This window comes from Mercenaria mercenaria, chromosome 8 (assembly GCF_021730395.1).
Source record: "Mercenaria mercenaria strain notata chromosome 8, MADL_Memer_1, whole genome shotgun sequence".
NCBI lineage: Eukaryota > Metazoa > Mollusca > Bivalvia > Venerida > Veneridae > Mercenaria > Mercenaria mercenaria.
The window spans coordinates 29,412,209-29,433,835 of record NC_069368.1 but is presented as its reverse complement, the minus strand read 5'-3'; the positions used below and the strand labels follow the sequence as shown (position 1 = coordinate 29,433,835).

Below are 21,627 nucleotides of genomic sequence, written 5' to 3'. Positions count from 1 at the left end.
GAGACCCGGGTTTTCCCCTTGGGTTACCCCTTTTCCTTTCCTCGAATAAAAGACGGACGTTTGGCAAAAGGCCAGCGTAAAGAACCGGATAGTTTTCTCGTACGCCTGTTGTCTAAGAAAAATCTGCGCACGTGCCCACGTATAAGCTAATAAGTGGTTTTTAGTAAACTTTCACTGCCAAATGATATGTGCCCAGAGCTATTTTTTATACTAATATCTAATACTGCGCAGATTTTAAAAAAATTCGGGGCCCCGTAAGCTCATATTTTTTACTGCGCAAGTAATAGAAATTTTTCGTAACACAAGTAACTAAAACGTGGCACGTTTTTTCCCTGACAAAAACTCCGCCCCCCTCTTGGGTCCTTAAATACATGTATATAATTCCGGTTTTTTAAAAATCATTACTGTTTTTTCTAGAAAAAAAAGGAAAAAAAACAACACCCGTAATGTGCCTTCTTTCAAAAAACGTATTCATTTAAAAGTGCAAAAGCCTACTAGCCGGGCCTGCTTCGATGAATGGATTCACAGGAGGAAAAAGTAGAAATTTATTTATTGATTTAAAACTTTCTCCAGCTCAATAAGGAAAAATGCAGATTTTTCGGATCCAGGATCCGATCGTCCCCCCGGGGAGCTTTCTTCCCGTGACGTTTGAAGGTCCTCCTCTCATAATCATTGGGGAATTACAACTACTTTCGGGAAACGGTTTTTTTGGTACAATCCGGAACTCGATTAATTAATTGCCGTTTCTGTTGAAAACGGGGGTTCAATGCAAAACAAACAAATCACAAACAAACCTGATTAAATTTTTTTTTTGTCCGTTACTGTTGAAAAAGGGGTTTTAAAAAGCAAAAAAACAAATCACAAACAACCTCAATAAATTTTTTAAAAAAATAATAAGAGACGCTTTTCCCACATTTTTAAATTTTTTTTCCACAATTAGCTAGCTTTGTTTTTTTTTTTAAAAACGGTATTAGGGATTTTTCTTTTATCAAAAAAAAAATTTCACACCGAAATGACATTCATGACATTAATTGATTTAAAATACATTTATTTAGAAACTTCGTACGGCGATGAACAGAGTATTTTTTATGAGAACAATCTGGTTGTGACCTTTTTTTTCATACGTCATAAAAAAAAGGGGTAAAAACAATTTTATAACTTTATCAAGACAACATAAAAAAATAACTGACTAAATTTTAGAAAAATAACGCGGTTAAAAATTTAAAATATTTAACCGCGGGTAAAAATATAAAATCTAAAATGGTTTGCAAATCCTAAAGAACGTTGAGCCACGCAAGGAAAAAACCAAAATATGCGTTTTGCGCCCGCTGGATCCGACCCCCGGGGCATCCGTGCAGTCTGGCAGGATCCATGTCGTTGCAAAGGTTTTTTTTAATTGCGGAGGCAGGTGGTTGGATCCAGCTGTCGCAAAAGTACTATCATTTGGGTTTTCTCTTGGTGTGGCTCATTTTTAAAACAATTCATTCACAAATAATGTCAAAATTGATTTTTAGCTTGACTATACGAAGTATGGAGAGCTGTCCTACTTGATACGAAGTATGGAGAGCTGTCCTACTTGACCCAGCGTCGGCGTCCTTCCACGTCCGCACCTTGGTTAAAGTTTTGATGCACTTTCTCTTTATCTCTGTAATTAGGTGATGGATTTGTTTCAAACTTAAAATAGTTATTCCTCATCATCACCCACATCACATGGCACAAGGGCCATAACTCTAACACCAGTATTTCATGAATTATCCCCCTTTTTACTTAGAATTTCAGGTTAAAGTTTTGATGCACTTTCACTCTATCTCAATGGATTTGATTCAAACTAAAAGTAGTTGTTCCACATCATCTCCCACATCATATGACACAAGATCCATAACTCTGGTACCAATATTTAATTAATTATCCCCCCTTTTACTATGCATTTCAGGTTAAAGTTTTGATGCACTTTCACTGTATCTCACTCAGTTATTATGTCTCCCACCACATAGTGGTGTGGGAGATATATTGATTTACTGCTGTCTGTGTGTTTGTCTGTCACAAATCTTGTCCGCGCTCTAAGTTGAACAGTTCTCATCCGATCTTCAGCAAACTTTAACAAAATGTGTTTACCAATAAGTCCTCGGCCAAGTTCGATAACGAGCCAAATCGGTCCAGGCACTTCAGAATTATGGCCCTTGAATTACCGAAAATTGGCCATTTACTCTTGTCCGCGCTCTAGGTTGAACAGTTCTCATCCGATCTTCACCAAACACTTCTCTGCACTCTAAATTGAACATTTCTCATCCGATCTTCACCAAACTTGAACAAAATGTGTTTACCAATAAGTCCTAAGCCAAGTTTGATAAAGAGCCAAATCGCCCCAGGCACTTCAGAATTATAGCCCTTGAATTACCGAAAATCGCTCTGTACACACTTGTCCGCACTGAGTCGAACATTTCTCATCCGATCTTCACCAAACTTGAACAAAATGTGTTTGCTAATAAGTCCTCGGCCAAGTTTGATAACTAGCCAAATCGGCCCAGGCACTTCAGAATTATGGCCCTTGAATTACTGAAAATCGCTCTGTACACACTTCTCCGCACTCTAAATCGAACATTTCTCATCCGATCTTCACCAAACTTGAACAAAATGTGTTTGCCAATAAATCCTCGGCCAAGTTCGATAACTAGCCAAATCGGCCCGGGCACTTCAGAGTTATAGCCCTTGAATTACCAAAAATCGCTCTGTACACACTTGTCCGCACTCTAAATCGAACATTTCACATCCGATCTTCACCAAACTTGAACAAAATGTGTTTGCCAATAAGTCCTCGGCCAAGTTTGAAAACTAGCCAAATCGGCTCAGGCACTTAAGAATTATGGCCCTTGAATTACGGAAAATCGCTCTGTACACAGATGCCAGTGATACATTATTGGTGCATGGTTGACTCAGATACATAACTATTCAGATGATTAGGCAGTTGTGGGAGACATGCGCTTTTCTCAAAAGCAGCTCTAGTTACTAAATGGATTTGTTTCAAACTTAAAATAGCTGTTCCGCCTTATCACTCACATTATATGACACAAAGTGCATAACTCTGGCACCAATTTTTCCTGAATTATGCCCCCTTTTACTTAGAATTTAAGGTTAATTTTGACGATTTTCACTATAAATCAGTTATTACTAAATGGATTTGATTCAAGTAGTTGTTCCACATCATCACCCACATCATATGACACAAGGTGCATAACTCTTGCACCAATATTTTATGAATTATGCCACCTTTTTGCTTAGAATTATACTTATTTAGTGTTTTGATACACTTTATCTTTATCTCTCTTATTACTTAATATTTTTGACACAGACTCAAGCTATTGTGCAATATCTTCATCCACCATTGGAGTCATTAAACACTCCAGTGACAGCTCCAGCTTCCTCAGATGTGCCCAGTTTCACTATCCGGCATCGAAATAGTCGAGCGCGCTGTCTCCTGTGACAGCTCTTGTTGTTTATTTTTCTTTATGTCAAAAATAGCTTAAATTTACAGTAGAAAACTCTCAATAGAACAATGGTATTGCTTTGTATTTAACCCTTATCATGCTGGACACGATAGATTCTGCCTTTGCGATCAGTGTAGATTTTTATCAGCCTGCACATCCGTGCAGTCTGATCAAGATCTGCACTGTTCGCCATTCAGTCAGTATCTTTTTGGTAAGCACCCCTTTTAACAGTTAATGGTACTGTCCAAATTGAAAGATGGACAAGTTCATTATAGAAATTTAGCAGGGTAAGAGAAGTCAAGGAAAACCCTTGTTAGGAAATTTTAAAAATTGATTATTTTTTTTTATCCTTACCAGTGTTTTTGGTACCTGTTGTTGATCTTGCATTATTATGAGTATCTTACTATTTTGGCAATTATTTAAGATCATGTTTTGTAATATAACATAAAATGGTATAAATGTTTCTTATCGTTTCAGTCAAGAGTGGTCAGTCAGAACCTAGATGAGAGAAACTTTCACATATTTTATCAACTGTGTGCTGGTGCAGACAAAACACAGAAAGGTGAATAAGTAATTGTTTGTTGCATGATGAGTTCTAGTGTCTGTTTCATGAAGCCTTTTGATGAAATAGTCATATGAGCCATGTCATGGGAAAACCAACATAGTGGCTTTGCGACCAGCCTGCGCATCCGCGCAGTCTGGTCAGGATCCATGCTGTCCGCTAACAGTTTCTCTAATTGCAATAGGCTTTGAAAGCGAACAGCATGGATCCTGACCAGACTGCGCGGATGCGCAGGCTGGTCTGGATCCATGCTGGTTGCAAAGCCACTATGTTGGTTTTCTCATGGCACGGCTCATATTTTCTTAAACCATACAGTTTAGTGCCCACTAAAATGATATCACAGTATCAGTTACTGTGATATTATTTTAGTGGGCACTTAACTGTCTGGTTTAAGAAAATGTGGCTATTTAGCTCAATAGGCAAAGCACAAGACCTTCAGTCAGAAGGTGGTATGTTAAGGTAACAGAGATTAAATCTGTGATGATTAAAGACGATACATCTGAAGACATTAGTTCAGGTGGAGAAGTTGTCAACTTGTTGAGAACAGGTTAATACTGGGAGCACTGTATAAGCTGATGACTGTGTGTAACTTAAATACTGTTGAATTTTTAACAGCCATAAACCCAACAAAAGAATTTTTTTCCGAGAACAAATGGATTATACATTATATTATTTCAGAATAAATGGGTACATATTGTATTATTTCAGAACAAAATTGGGTGAATGTTCTATTAAGTTAAATGTATTATTTTAGAAGAAATGGTTTTCGGTTATATTATTTAAAATAGATATATGTTACAGTATATTATTTCAAAACAAAAAGGTATGCATTATGTCATTTCGGAAGAAATTGGTATAATAATCTTGAATCATTTCAGAACCAAACTTTTCTGTAATTACGTTATATTAATTCAGAACAATTGGATGAAATTATGTTATACTATTTCAGAACAAATGGGTATAGCAAACCCGGATTATTACTGCTACCTGAACCAGAGTGGGGCATACAGTGTTGATGGAATTGATGATGTGAAAGAATTTCGGGATACTATGGTGAGCTAGGCTATATTAAGTTTGAGTGTACGAAAAATAGGTAGAGCTATTGGACTCCCCAAATTGTTCAGTGTTTCAATTTTGTTAAGTTTTTGTAATTAATCCCCCGCCACGAGTGGTGGGGGGTTATAGGAATGGTCTCTGTCCTTCCGTCCGTCCGTAACATTTTGTGTCCACTCTGTATCTCCTAAACCCCATGAAGGATTTTCATGAAACATGGGTCAAATTATCACCACATCAAGATGATGTGCAAAACTCATGAGTCAGCCATGTTGGCTCAAGGTCAAGGTCACAACTCAAGGTCAAATACTTGAGCCTTCCATTTTGTGTCCGCTCTGTATTTCCAAAACCCCTTTAAGGATTTTCATGAAACTTTGACCAAATGATCACCTCATCAAGACGATGTGCAGAACTCATGAGTCAGCAATGTTGGCTCAAGGTCAAGGTCACAACATATCTTTGGTACTTTAAAAGATAATGACTTGATTACAAAAATTCTTTATAATCATCATCTGCATGTGTGGTTACAATCACCATAACTCTAATTGTATTTTTGACAGAATTATGCCCCTTTCATGGCAATCTTCGCTTTCTGGATATAACTTTTTATCTTGGTGTATCTTCCTTTTAAAGTAGAGGTCTCTTATTGAGACATAAATTCATTTTACTGTCAAATCGCTGAATAGTGAAGTGCGCTGTCTTACAGACAGCTCTTGTTACAGCATTATGCCCCATTTTTAGACTTAGCAATTTTTGGTAGTGTTTCTATGTAAGCTGGAATCTCAGTACCCTCGATTAAATTATTGTCTCTTAGCATCACATCATCTCCCTGCCCTCGTTACCCCCCACATTACCCACTACCAAATTTCCCCTCCCTCCCTCCCAACCCTCACAAAAGAAAAAATCTGTTTAGTTTATTGGGTTTCTTGATACTGGTTCTTAGTATCACATCATCATCCTGACTGCCCACAGTACCGCCCCTTCACCACCCCATCTCAGGTATTACTTTTTCTTGATACATGTAACCCATCTGTTTTTATTTAGTAGAAACTTTAAATATAAAAATCTTCTTAATATTTAGCCTGCTGGCGGCAAGTGATTTTGCCTTTGCGACCAGTGTAGACCAAGATCAGCCTGCACATCCATGCAGGCTGATCATGGTCTGCACTGTTCGCTATTCAGTCAACAAATTTTCAGTGAACACCCCTTCGAATAATAAATGGTACTGCCCAAATTGAATGATGGACCAGTCCATTTTAGAAATTTAGCAGGCTAAAGGTTAATATGCCATAATGAGTTAAGTTTGTCTGATTTCAGCATGCGATGCAGGTGATCGGTATAGACGGACAAACCAAGGAGGATATACTGTCACTAGTGGCTGGGATTTTACATCTCGGAAATATACAGTTTGTTGAAAGTGGCAACTACGCAGCTATAGCAGATGCTGGATGTAAGTTTAAGGGAAAAGCAACAGTTTTTGTTAATTTTGTCTGGTAGACCTTGTTGTGTCATTTAAGACAGTGAAAGAATTTTTCAAAATCGGATTAAAATTGAGAAAGTTATGAATATTTCAACATTTCTTCAAATTGGCAGCCATCTTATTTCCATGTTAATATAGAATGAAATGGCAGAGTTAAATCATTATTAAATATTTATTTGAAGTGTATTGCTTTAATTCTATAAAATAATATGAGCCGCACCATGAGAAAACCAACATAGTGCATCTGCGCAATCTGGTCAGGATCCATGCTGTTTGCTAATGGTTTCTCTAATTACAATAGGCTTTGAAAGCGAACAGCATGGATCCTGACCAGACTGCGTGGATGCGCAGACTGGTCTGGATCCATGCTGGTTGCAAATGCGCTATGTTGGTTTTCTCATGGTGCGGCTCATATCTCTAATTTTCCCAGCTAAATCAGGCTTTACGTTTTAATCTCAAAAATCTCTAGAAATTAATGTTAAAAAGCGTATTTGCTAAATAAAGAATTCAGCAGTGTGTAAATGACATCATAAACACACTAAAATGGCTGTCTCCATGGTCAGCCATTTTCTTAAATTTTAGCCTGCCTTATCTTTTTCAATATTGTAACTGATGACAGTTCTGATATTATTATTTGAATTTTTGTGTTCCCAAAGAGGTAGTTAACTCTCTGTTAAAGGGGCATATCGCTATATTTGTCCTTTTAATATGCCCGTGAAACTGGATTTACTATGTAGTCACCTGTGGCAGGCATTCAGGAAAGTGGGCAAGCGTCCAGGAAAGTTTTCCTCTCCTTTACTTGAGAAGTTCTCGTCACATTTCTGCCAAACTGTCACAATGTATATTGGCTTAATATCTCCACCTGATTCATTAATCATCTGGTTTGTCCCAGAATTTCTGGAGTTAGTGCCCTTGAATTTCCAAAACTTGAATATTAACAGTGCCAGCTCTCTAATCTTACCAGTAGTCCTTATCCAGTTTTAAATAATATGATTCCCTAAGTTCTAGATGATAGACAGTACAGAAAAGCTCTCTAGGGCATTCATACCACAAAAGAATTGTGAAATTCAGTTGTTCTGTATATCTTGCTCATGAACTATCACCTTGAGTAATTTTGATATTTGATATACATGTACCTTGCTTTCAGTGTAAAGTAAAACTGATATTCATTTGGAGGCATGTACCTTTAAACTGACTGTCTCCCAGTTTAATAAAGTATTTTGTAAGCTTCACTGGTGTAGCTATGCTGAGGTACACTGCCTCTGTGTTTTCATGGGAAAAAAAAGGACAAACTTTTTCGATGAAGTACTCCTCAGATGCCTTGTAAAGGTTTTGCCTTGGTGTTGCTATGACAGTGGGCCTTATGCAGTGTGTGAGCACGTTTTGCACATGATTCAAATACATTTCAGTTCTGGATTTTCCTGCCTACCTGTTTGGAGTTCAACAAGACCTTCTACAGGTGAAACTTACTAGTCGTAAAATGGACAGTAAATGGGGAGGGAAAACTGAGAGTATAGAAGTCACACTGAATGTTGAGCAGGCTGAGTTTACACGTGATGCTCTGTCAAAGGCGCTTTACTCAAGGGTGTTTGACTATCTAGTAGAGGTAAATTTATTGCATTAAATGGGCTTGGTGCAAAACTATTGTAAGTGTATATAAATAAAGAACAAGATACAATAGTTTTGCGCCAAGCCCTCGAATTTTCTGTTCAGTGTTTTCAGGTAAAGAGGTTATCATAGTTCGCTTCTGTTACTGTTAAATGTATATTTAAGGCTTTAGCATACCACCCTCGCGCGTAATTAATCTTAGCATGAAGCTTGGTTTTAATCAGCATTTTCTCATGTCAGTGCATAAATTGGAGATTGACTGCTTCTTTGTGCCAATGCTGTTACCATCTTTTTAGGCTTAGATGTTGATTTGAGTATGTCTGCACCTGAACAAATGTTCGAAAAGGAATCGCAGATTTTCCTTTATCATCAAGGCTTTATTATTATCAATATTATGTTTGTACCTACATTGTTGACTGAAGGCACACAAATCTATGTAAATTGTGCCACTATTCATATCTGTCCCTTGTCAGGCTGTCATAAGTGACATCGTCTAGTTAACTAAGCACATATAAACGATTTCTGTTAAAATGGTGGACAGTTTATAGACTGACAGTGTGTTTGATTTAAATACTGCTGAAAAAAAATTATTTTACCGAAGTACGTTCCCATTGCTTTTTCTGGATTTGCTCACTTGAAGAAGAACTGAATCCAATCTCAGAAACTTACTTTTCCATTGATCAATTTCAGAACTGTAAAAAAACTACTGTGCCATTGGTCAAAGTTACTTGAAAAAGAACTGGATCCAAAATAATAAAATTGGAATTAAAAAGAACTTATTGTTTTTAGCTCACCTGTCACAAAGTGACAAGGTGAGCTTTTGTGATCGCGTGGTGTCCGTCGTCTGTGCGTCCGTAAACTTTTGCTTGTGACCACTCTAGAGGTCACATTTTTCATGGAATCTTTATGAAAGTTGGTCAGAATGTTTATCTTGATGATATCTAGGTCAAGTTCGAAACTGGGTCAAGTGCGGTCCAAAACTAGGTCAGTAGGTCTAAAAATAGAAAAACCTTGTGACCTCTCTAGAGGCCATACTTTTCAACAGATCTTCATGAAAATTGGTCAGAATGTTCACCTTGATGATATCTAGGTCAAGTTTGAAACTGGGTCGCGTGCCTTCAAAAACTAGGTCAGTAGGTCAAATAATAAAAAAACCTTGTGACCTCTTTAGAGGCCATATTTTTCATGGGATCTGTATGAAAGTTGGTCTGAATGTTCATCTTGATGATATCTAGGTCAAGTTCATAACCGGGTCAACTGCGGTCAAAACTAGGTCAGTAGGTCTTAAAATAGAAAAACGTTGTGACCTCTCTAGAGGCCATACTTTTCAATGGATCTTCATGAAAATTGGTCAGAATGTTCACCTTGATGATATCTAGGTCAAGTTTGAAACTGGGTCACGTGCCATCAAGAACTAGGTCAGTAGGTCAAATAATACAAAAACCTTGTGACCTCTCTAGAGTCGATACTTTTCATGGGATCTGTATGAAAGTTGGTCTGAATGTTCATCTTGATGATATCTAGATCAAGTTCGAAACCGGGTCAACTGCGATCAAAAACTATGTCAGTAGATCTAAAAATAGAAAAACCTTGTGACCGCTCTAGAGGCCATACTTTTCAATGGATCTTCATGAAAATTGGTCAGAATGTTCACCTTGATGATATCTAGGTCAAGTTCGAAACTGGGTCACGTGCCATCAAAAACTAGGTTAATAGGTCAAATAATAAAAAAACCTTGTGACCTCTCTAGAGGTAATATTTTTCATGGGATCTGTATGAAAGTTGGTCTGAATGTTCATCTTGAATCTTGATGGTATCTAATTAAGTTCGAAACTGGGTCAACTGCAGTCAAAAACTAGGTCAGTAGGTCTAAAAATAGAAAAACCTTTTGACCTCCCTAGAGGCCATATTTTTCAAGGATCTTCATTAATATTGGTCAGAATGTTCATCTTGATGATATCTAGTTCAAGTTTGAAACTGGGTCAACTGCAGTCAAAAACTAGGTCAGTAGGTCTAAAAATAGAAAAACCTTTTGACCTCCCTAGAGGCCATATTTTTCAAGGATCTTCATTAATATTGGTCAGAATGTTCATCTTGATGATATCTAGGTCAGATTCAAAACTGGGTCACATGAGCTCAAAAATTAGGCCACTATGTCAAATAATAGAAAAAAACGACATCGTACTCAGTTCAGAACTGGGTCATGTGGGGACAGGTGAGCGATTCAGGACCATCATGGTCCTCTTGTTTAGTCTTAAAACTTCAGACATCCAGGTTCAAATTGGTAAAACTTAGAAAAGATACCAGTCTGTTAAGACTGCTTTGCCATTGGTCAGTTTCAGATGTGTGCTCAGAAACAGTCAATCAAATGTTGCTATTCTGAGACTGGTTCCCAAACTCGGATTCATAATATTAGACTTGATTATTTCAGTCAGTGAACCGAGCTATGAGAAAGGAACAGGAAGAGATCAACATTGGTATATTGGATATATATGGATTTGAGATCTTTCAGAAGAATGGATTTGAACAGTTCTGTATAAATTATGTTAATGAGAAACTACAACAGATCTTCATAGAATTAACTTTAAAAGCAGAACAGGTAAGATCTTAAAGTTTTGTCATGTTAAGTTTGACTGTTTGAAAATTTTCAGATAGAAGAGTATTTGTAATAACACTCTCGGCGGTGAGAAACCTGCATGGCTAAATGCTTTCAAACTTCACACATGTCTTTGGCGTCATGACAAGTTGCATAACTCTAGCTTATAAGTCGTCAAATTTGTGTGTCATCTTAAACATAGAAATTTTGTGGAAGTATTGCAGGTAAGCAGGAGTATGGGTACAGGACCTGGTAGTGGTTTCTGTATCTGTTTAAACATTTTTAGCTCGACTATTTGAAGTATAGGGGACCTATCCTACTTGCCCTGGCGTCGGCGTTAGCATTAGCGTCACACAAAATTTAATGGTAAAGTTTGCGTACCACCCCAAATATTTTCAAAGTCCATTGAGATATTGCTTTCATATTTTGCATACTTGTTTACCATCATGACCCCAGTCTGTAAAAAGGAGGCAACTCTATCAAGCATTTTGACTAAATGATGGCCCCTTTTCGACTTAGAATATGCTTATTGTAACGTTAAAGTTTAACTCATAGCTTATATTATACTATCAAACACTGAGAATAGTCAAGCGCGCTGTCAACTGACAGCTCTTGTTGTGTTTTCCATTGTTTAGAGCTGTATACTTTAGTGTCTAAAATTTCAGTCATTTTATTTTGAAGAAGGTCTTGATAAGACCAAAACCAGTACATCTGAAAATTGAAATAGTCTTAACCTATCACAGTGTTTGTTGTTTAATACCCTTTTCCAACCTTTGAATTTCATTATAATTAGAGTTATATATAATAGTAAACGGTGATATTTTAGAGATATGGAAAGTCCTTTCTAATGAAAGTATATTTTCCTTTAATATGAGATTCAGTTCTAGTTCAAACTATATTTTTCAGTCTTGCCCAGTCAGTGCCCAAGTAAAGAAAACTCCTGTTATTATGAATACAATTAGAAAAAAAGTACCTGTCATATTCTTAAACTTGTTCAGGAAAAAAGAAAATATTGAATTAGCTCTAAATCTTTAATCACAATCTCAAATCACAAAAACTCATAAAAATATTGGACAGTCCTTTTTAAAATAAAAAATGTATCTTGAACTGGCCCAGAATGAATACATGACAATAGCAGTGAATTCATAGTGACATCACATGGAATAAACAGGATCTTTGGATCCCACTGTTATTGGCATGGATACAAAGAAAATTGGCCGACAGGTTTTGCTCGGTATTTGATGTCACTGTATTATATTGTTTTGTCATTTTCTGCTTCTAGGAAGAGTATGTACAAGAAGGTATAAAATGGACACCAATAGATTACTTCAACAACAAGATTGTCTGTGATGTTATAGAGATGAAAAATCCGCCAGGTATCATGTGTGTATTGGATGATGTTTGTGCCACGCTACATGCTGTCTCTGAGGGTGCTGACATGACCCTGTTACAGGTAAAAGAACATTATTTACAGTATAGTTCTCTTAAGTTATTACAAGTTCGTCCTACGATACATATTGTCTTGAGAAATATAGGATCTCTGGTTTATTGAACTGACTGCAGTTTATACTTATAACACTTTAAACACTGTTGATAGATGTTTGTAAACAATATTAAACCCAACAAAGCATACAAACAGGCTGCTTTCATCAAAAATGAAGAAATCAACTATAAGATGGGCCGTATATGCTCTTAATTGATTGTAAATAAAGCAGTATTTGTTTAATAGTAGATACATTATAAAAAAGTACAATAAAACCTGATTTAGCGGTCAACTCTATTCAGCAGCCGAGCTGTCTTAAGCAGCAAGTGTCTCATTACCCAAAATGCTCATTTATTCTATAAATTACCTGCATTAACCAGTCACCTACTGTATGCAGCCGTGTTTTCCTACTCTTGGCTGGCTGCTTAAGACAGGTTTTACTGTATTGTTATTGCTGTGTTTATTTCAGAAACTTGGTGCTGCTGTTGGAAGTCACGAACATTACAATGGAACTAGTATAGGTTTCATTATACATCATTATGCGGGAAAGGTGAGTCTTATTTAAATAAATAATATCAGTTTTCTAGTTGCCATTCTGGTATGAAATACATTAGCCTGTGGAGGTTGGTGTGTAAAGGCAGGTATGTGAACTCTGGTGTGTGAAGGTTGATACTGTAATGGTTAGCACTGTGAAGGCTGTAATTGTGAATGCTGGCATGTGAAGGCTGGCATGTGAATGATAGCATGCAAAGGCTGGTGTGTGAAGGTTGGCAAATGAGTAAGTAGTCAGAAGGGTAACACGTGAAGGTTGGCAAATGAAGTTAGTAGTCAGAAGGGTAGCATGTGAAGGCTGGTGTGTGAAGGTTGGCAGATGAAGTTAGTAGTCAGAAGGGTAACATGTGAAGGCTGGTATGTGAAGATTGGCATTTGAAGGATGTATTGTGAAGGGTGGGGTGTGAAGGCTAAACTTTGGAGGTTACGAGGGTTGATCCATAGGAAATATAACTGGAGCTGTTAAAATGTGTAAAATAAAAAGACAACAACAAAAATTCATAAGGTACCTTGATAAATTCGCAAAAACTTTTATGTGCCCCCACCCCACAAAATCAAAAGTTGAAAGGGATAAAGTTTTACCCTAGGCTTACCCCAGGCTTTGAGTGTATGCTTTATGTGCATGTAATTTAATGTCCCCGGGCATATAGCAATTATAACTCCTACTGACATTCAACAGTCTTGATGGACATGGAGAGTAGCTGACCCCTATTGCTGTTGGGGTCATACTGTCAAAGGTCAAGGTCACAGGGGCTGGAACATGGAAAGCCAATTCTGATTTATTCCTTGAGAATCACTTGTCAGACCTAGAACCTTGAAACTTTGATTCATGTCCCTTTTACACTGGGAAATTCTGATTGTATTTTATATTTATGCATTTTTACTCTATGGCTATTACAAAATGGATTTGACTCAAACCTTATTTACACACAAGAGGCCATATTTTCTACCTGATCTTCGTGAAATTTTGCAAAAATGTCCATATAAAATCTAGATCTAGATCGAGTTCAAACTGGATATCTGAGGTAAAAGAAGTAAGTCACTTTGTCAGATAAGGTTCTTAGTTAAGGTATACAGACAGTAAGTTTTAAAAATATGGTAGTCATATACTGGTGGATTCAAATAGTTCTCAGTGTTTTGTTCTTTGTTCTGAAGAGCTATTTTCCTTTTTTTGTTGCAATTTTTTGATGAAATCACATGACAGATCTATGCTTGACATTATGATAGCATTACAGAATATGTCATGGAAACTTGGATAATACATAGCTATTACAATTTTTGGTCTCACTTTTAGCTGGTTTTACAGCATTTGTTTGACTGAAAATATTTTTATTGCATTGAACATGACCCCCACTTTTCTTTTGACTTTTGTTCAGTACTGACAGTATTCTTCAAGACCATGTCAGTTGCATACATTTACAATGGGTCATTGAATGTGCTGTGGCCATTGGAAGTTTCTCAATGGGATATAGAAGACCAGCTGTTTAATGTGTTGAAGTTTCTCAATGGGATATAGAAGACCAGCTGTTTAATGTGTTGAAGTTTCTCAATGGGATATAGAAGACCAGCTGTTTAATGTGTTGAAGTTTCTCAATGGGATATAGAAGACCAGCTGTTTAATGTGTTGAAGTTTCTCAATGGGATATAGAAGACCAGCTGTTTAATGTGTTCATGCCTTAATACTACAGAGGCCAATTTTTCTACCTGTTCTTTTGTGAAACTTTGTCAGACTATTTTTCGTTCTGAAAGCTAGGTCAAGTTTGAAGAAGCAAGAATTGAGTTGGGAGAAAGACTGGACTTTCATGGCCCTTGTGTTTATGGAAAGCCATGTTTTATGGAAAGCCATGTTTGAGTTTAACATTATTTATGTCCAGAGATTGCTGAATTGCTTAACAAGAGTGTGTAATTACACAGAAATGATAGAGTGCCGTTACTGTACCCCTTTCAGTTGTTAATAACATCATTAGCTGACCATTTATTTTACTACCCGAAATTCTACACAAGAAACAACTGCAATATTCACAGTTTACTACATGTTTATTTGTACATTTAGGTATTATGACATTCACATAGGCTATACTGATTATAGGTGCATATGATACTACAAGCAACAACTTTAATTATGTAATTCATACTTATATATGAAAGTTATTATAAATAGTATGGCAAAGTTTGGCCACTCCATTGTTTGTAGCAACCCTGTCGACCGGGAGGAAACCAGACGCGCCTGTAAAGCACCACATCATTACTCCACGGTTTGCTGTGGAAGCAACAGTCAGCACCACACGAACGCAAGGGATACCACAGTACACCAAAGTAAACCAAACACCCCCATAACTCGACGGTTGGCTGTCAAAGTAATGAGGAATATTTAGCGTACCAACGGAGCCAGGCAACGTACTGTGATTCTAAGCAAAGCGAGCAAGGCTACAGTACACCACAATATTTAGCGGACCAACGGAGCAAGGCAACGTACTGTGATTCTAAGCAAAGCGAGCAAGGCTACAGTACACCACAATATTTAGCGGACCAACGGAGCAAGGCTACAGTACACCACAGTAAATTAAACATTCCCCATAACTCGACGGTTGGCTGCCAAAGTAATGAAGGAATATTTAGCGGACCAACGGAGCAAGGCAACGTACTGTAATTCTAAGCAAGGCAACTATACTATAATGAGCAAGGCTATGACATAAGCAAGGCTATGACACATTTAAGCAAGGCTAGTCAGATATTGCCAAAGCACTAGAGCAATACCTTTTACACAGTAACATCCATACTATGACAACGTTCGTAAGCACGCCCGATCGCCCCCGCGGTCGACAGAATTTTTCTCGGCCCTTAATATATTAGGAGTGACATCAGTATAAAGATAAAGAAGATTAATTTGAATTTTAGATTCACTTTAAATAAATTCTTATCAGTATAACTAAAATGTCTATATTTTTTCTTTTTTTCTTTTGGTCCTCAATGCATAACTTGGTAAATTGTCATCTAGGTTTCTCATCATCAGCCATCTGGAAAAAGTTAATACCAAATTGGATTTGTCTGTTTCACGATTGATTTGTAGCCCAGGAATCTGTTCAATTTTGTATCTGTGTAAGGTGCCTGCATTCTGTTCACTTCCGATGTTAACATCCAAATGGCAGCATATCATCTGTAACATAAGTACTTCACAGAACAGTCAGATTGCCATAGCAGAATTTAAAATGCGATAATATAATTAGTTTTAGCATAACAACAGAAATTTTTATTATTGGGGTGTGGCGGGTGGGGAATTTAACATCGATCTGAAACGCTAGCCAGTACACCTTAAATTCAACTGTGAATATTGCACGTGATCCGAAGTTAATATAACGCTTTGAGTGGTTCCCAGACGCTAAGGCGTTCATCATTACTCTATTGTGTTTAGACAGGTAACCAATAAATCACAAAACCAGATTACTTGACAACAAGGATAGTTTCTAGTTTACACACCTAGCAACAAGATATCCATTCATTTCGTGAGAAAATAAATGTAATTATTTTAGGCAAAATAATTTTTATTATTTTACTACCCGAAATTCTACACAAGAAACAACTGCAATATTCACAGTTTACTACATGTTTATTTGTACATTTAGGTATTATGACATTCACATAGGCTATACTGATTATAGGTGCATATGATACTACAAGCAACAACTTTAATTATGTAATTCATACTTATATATGAAAGTTATTATAAATAGTATGGCAAAGTTTGGCCACTCCATTGTTTGTAGCAACCCTGTCGACCGGGAGGAAACCAGACGCGCCTGTAAAGCACCACATCATTACTCCACGGTTTGCTGTGGAAGCAACAGTCAGCACCACACGAACGCAAGGGATACCACAGTACACCAAAGTAAACCAAACACCCCCATAACTCGACGGTTGGCTGTCAAAGTAATGAGGATATTTAGCGTACCAACGGAGCCAGGCAACGTACTGTGATTCTAAGCAAAGCGAGCAAGGCTACAGTACACCACAATATTTAGCGGACCAACGGAGCAAGGCAACGTACTGTGATTCTAAGCAAAGCGAGCAAGGCTACAGTACACCACAATATTTAGCGGACCAACGGAGCAAGGCTACAGTACACCACAGTAAATTAAACATTCCCCATAACTCGACGGTTGGCTGCCAAAGTAATGAAGGAATATTTAGCGGACCAACGGAGCAAGGCAACGTACTGTAATTCTAAGCAAGGCAACTATACTATAATGAGCAAGGCTATGACATAAGCAAGGCTATGACACATTTAAGCAAGGCTAGTCAGATATTGCCAAAGCACTAGAGCAATACCTTTTACACAGTAACATCCATACTATGACAACGTTCGTAAGCACGCCCGATCGCCCCCGCGGTCGACAGAATTTTTCTCGGCCACAATAAATTTGCCAAAATTTATCCCCCAAAAATTCTGAGTAAGATTTCTTAAATCAAATATTGTACTTTTATCACAATCATATTTGTTCTATAAACGAACCTAATTGAACCATGTAACTTTAAATATAAATAAATTGGCAACTTAACAGACATGACATGCACGGCAAAATCTTGCCAACATCACGTGCAGATTAAATGAAATCACGTTAAACCTGTGTATAAGACCTTTTTATCTAGAAAGAACTTTTAACCAAATCGTTGTTTTCGTGATAATGGTGTATAATACAACTCAGGTTCAACCTTTGAACGAAATAAGTAATAGATTATGTAAAATTTATTTGCTTTGAATACAAATTTGAGTTAAATAATTATGTCCCAATTAATCTATTTAAAATCTGAATCCAACCTCTTACCCCATTAATTTAGGCGATAAAAACTGTCTCCTTTCAACGAGTTCGGAAATTAGTCGTATTAGACATGACGATATAATACAATTCACTTCTATACAAATCTTAATAGTACATACAATAGATTTCTTCGGTCCAGTAGCACCAACAAACCATTCTATAAATAGATTGCACAATCGCACTGAAGTCCCATTACGAATAAATGATCAGGCATGCACGTGTCTATTTCAATATTACACTTCGCTTCGGTTAGCGACACACTTCTCTGACTGACATAATCTGACCTAATTTTAACCTTGTAATCGTGTTTGAATATCTATAAATAGTTTCCTCAAAACAAAGTCAATGTGTTGCCTTCATATTTGCGTGACTAAATGAAATGTTTTCTTTGAAAAACTTGTATTTATCTCGTATTTTTGTATGTATATAAACTGAGAACTTATGAATAAACTTGAAACTTATATGGTGTTTCAAAATCTTAACACGCACACGAATACGAATTCAATCCAATGCCTATAAATGACGTTGACATGTCTGTCTTTAGTAAAAGTATCAGTTAAGTTTTGTCAATTCCAAAGAAATATTTAATGTATTTAGACTTAAATTGTTTATATAGCAAATTCGGTAATGATGATCTTAATCCAACAAATTTTGCGCGATCCACGGAATTATTGAGATAAGTTTTCATAATGGACAATATCCCTACTCGCTAAGATTGCCCCGTCATAAATATAAAGAATCTGAACATGGAATAATTTTGACTAATTTGTAAATTCTACATACACTGATTTAAAAACCCGTTTTGACCCTGCCAACACTTACACAATGTTGTGTCGCATTTCTAAAAGAATTCCAGAAGTTTTAGACTGCGGCTACAATTGACCTTTATAAAGCAGAAGCTTAAAACTGGTTTGCTCTTTTGATGTCTGATGTGACTTACAAACATCGAATACCGATTATCGTGATACAAATTTATATCGTTGACATGTGTTATATGATCTATTCGAAAATGATTTGGTGTTGACAGTTCGCCTACTCAGACCAGACCAAAAATAAGACGATTTTTTTGTTTTTAAATATATAACTTAGCGGACAACTGGTATGATCAACTAAACCCAGTATTACCCGTTCCTGTGACAACCTTCTAAATTCGCTACACAAATGATAAACTTGTCCTGAACAGCCAAGTATGTTGTAATAGAATTTGATAATTTAAAAGAAATGTTAAGAACAATATGATACGCGATGTTGGAATTGGCCTAAAACATACCAGCTTATCTTATATTTACAACTATGATATTCTATTATAATCTTTAATTACAAAACAAACAGTGACACTGTCAATGGGGAACAATTGAAAAAAACAGTTATATCTGCTGTTATCCCCCGTGAATACCATCCAAAATAACATGTTACCTGACACAAGTAACCTTAGAAGTAAAGCCCTTCAAAATAAATATATAACAGCTGTATGTTAGAATTCGAAACAAATGTCTATCAAGAATTAATGACAATCCTTAAATTTTGCAGAAAAGCTAACCACATTATTTATATATATATTTATTTATTTATTTATTTTACTCTAATATTCTCATGGTCATACCGATATAATCCCAAACTATATTAATTAATATAATTAAGGTGATTTGACTTAATTCAATTAAACCTTCCTTCCTTTTTTAAAAACAAATACATGTACTGTATATACAAAACAAAACTTTCTAAGAATAATGAAATAGTTGGGCTGGACCACAAGTTCATAACATTACTAACTCGGTCCGCCCCAGATTTTTTTTTTTTTTTAAACAAGAAATGCTTAAGACCAATTGAGCGTTGTTTACTTTAAACTATATGTATTACAGGAAATGCAAAACAGCCTCTCAAACATTTAATGTAGCTAATGGTCATGTACGAAAGTTCGAGCTTTGACAAAAAATTCCTCTCCAACTCCAAAACAAAACGCAGTAATGCAACATTCTCCGTATCGGATGGGTCCAAAACACCAAACAAAAAGAAACTGTTAAATACATTTCAACTTCTTAACACAAAAGACCGCATGCATTTTGTTTTAAAACCTCTTGTGAGCATTTGACGTCGATATGAATAAAAAGATAAAGTAAGATTTTTTGTAACGATATCTTTGATAAAAGGGGAATCTAATATTGAAACAATTATCCATTACAAAACAGTTGTACTACTTTTGAATCGTACTGACTGACTGTAAAGAAAACCCAGATTTAATATAAAGAAAAGAAAAGCATAATCAACTGTTCTAATAACGTTATCATTTTCTATTTATAACTATATATTAAAGAACTGTATTCGTTTGTATTCAATGACGGTAACTATACACGATTTGCATGAAAAATAAGAGGTACACAAGAATTTAATTTGAAATTGACCGTGACATATTCTAGGCCAAGACAATGTGTTTAATGTCTTAACATTTTATTGAATTGATATAGCAATATGTATGTAAATCTACATCCATGTATTTGGTTACATTTCAATCACTCTTTGTTTCTGCAATATTAGGCAATTTTTCATCTATCCCTTAAAAACTATGCTGAAAAGATATTGTATAAATAAGTTTGCAAATAACATTGCGCGAACCAATTTATCCAGGAACAGCCTAAATTTACACCTGACAACTTTGTATAGCTGTATATTACCTGTATTACAAAGAAAAACATTTCAAAGGTCGACATGCAACCCTAACAAATTCGACCTCTTTATTTTTGTTAGATTTTTATCCAATCTGAAATTAAACAGTGGATCTTAAATTCTTATTATTTGAATGCACGTGGACTCGTATACATTAATGAGATCATTCAGGGCAAATTTGTAAGCACTTCTAAATCATAAATTTTGACTAGTGAATTTGCTGATTTTAAGATCCCGATAGAACTATGCTGTGTAACTGGTCAGACTTGTGCAGGTGCCTACGTTTCACGTATGCCGGCGGATTCTCCCGGTCCTGTGCTACTTATCGCAGGATGACAGCCGGTGATTGTAAGCGCATGTATGATAAAAACTTACTTTAACATCAATTGACATAAAGCTACTAGTATAAAAAATAAAACAAATTTATCTACTATCTAAGACGCTAGTTTTTCCTTAAAATCTTTCTGCCCAGTTCCGATAAACTCGTCCAAACTTAACCCGCATACTCATGATACTGGGCCATTCACTATTTAGACAATTCAACGGTCCCTTTTAGATTCCAAGGCGAGATTAATGTAAGACCCTCTGCAAATATGCTATTTAATTGCTAGAAATAAATGTGCAAAGTATCCTCGTCCTATGCAACGTGACGTCACTAACTTGCTCTACGAGCACCTTGCGAATAGTTAGCGGAAATGCTATTTGTGAATCTCGTGTTTTGGAAGTACCAGAAAAACAAATTTTACAGTTGTTAAACGAGAAACTCTAATGGTTTGGTTCGAATCTGCAATTCATAAGAATTAGGGCCGCCACACCCCATATTTAGATTCTCAACAGAAGAACGGTAATTATTAGACTACAAAATTATTTGCGTGTTTCAAATCAATAGCAAAAGACCTACCAGCATTTGTTTGATGCATGAGATTTATTGGCAAATCCACCGTCTTTTGTTTGCTTTCCTTGGACATCCTCCAAACAAGCTGGCTTGCCTCTACGTTCCTGGCGCGCTCTGTATCGTCCACGTGGCATGTAAATCTAGCTATTCAATTTAACATCGATCTGAAACGCTAGCCAGTACACCTTAAATTCAACTGTGAATATTGCACGTGATCCGAAGTTAATATAACGCTTGAGTGGTTCCCAGACGCTAAGGCGTTCATCATTACTCTATTGTGTTTAGACAGGTAACCAATAAATCACAAAACCAGATTACTTGACAACAAGGATAGTTTCTAGTTTACACACCTAGCAACAAGATATCCATTCATTTCGTGAGAAAATAAATGTAATTATTTTTAGGCAAAATAATTTTTAATATTGGATTTTC

At 36.4% G+C, this 21,627-nt stretch overlaps 1 protein-coding gene and 1 long non-coding RNA gene across 2 annotated transcripts in view; one reads left to right on the top strand and one right to left on the bottom strand.

Annotated features, from left to right (window-relative positions):
* LOC123566684 (unconventional myosin-Ie-like) overlaps window positions 1–21,627 on the top strand; it is a 102,238-nt gene that overhangs the window by 31,064 nt on the left and 49,547 nt on the right. Inside the window, exons 4-10 of the mRNA XM_053549097.1 lie at window positions 3,963–4,047; window positions 4,997–5,100; window positions 6,418–6,550; window positions 7,990–8,186; window positions 10,620–10,787; window positions 12,067–12,237; window positions 12,737–12,817. Of these exons, the coding sequence (XP_053405072.1) occupies window positions 3,963–4,047; window positions 4,997–5,100; window positions 6,418–6,550; window positions 7,990–8,186; window positions 10,620–10,787; window positions 12,067–12,237; window positions 12,737–12,817 (939 nt within the window). The remainder of the gene's footprint in view (window positions 1–3,962; window positions 4,048–4,996; window positions 5,101–6,417; window positions 6,551–7,989; window positions 8,187–10,619; window positions 10,788–12,066; window positions 12,238–12,736; window positions 12,818–21,627) is intronic.
* On the bottom strand, window positions 14,838–21,611 carry LOC128558996 (uncharacterized). Its single transcript, XR_008372012.1, has 2 exons — window positions 21,202–21,611; window positions 14,838–15,976 (listed from the first exon to the last, which is right to left on the bottom strand). It is a non-coding gene; the product is annotated as an uncharacterized LOC128558996 (long non-coding RNA).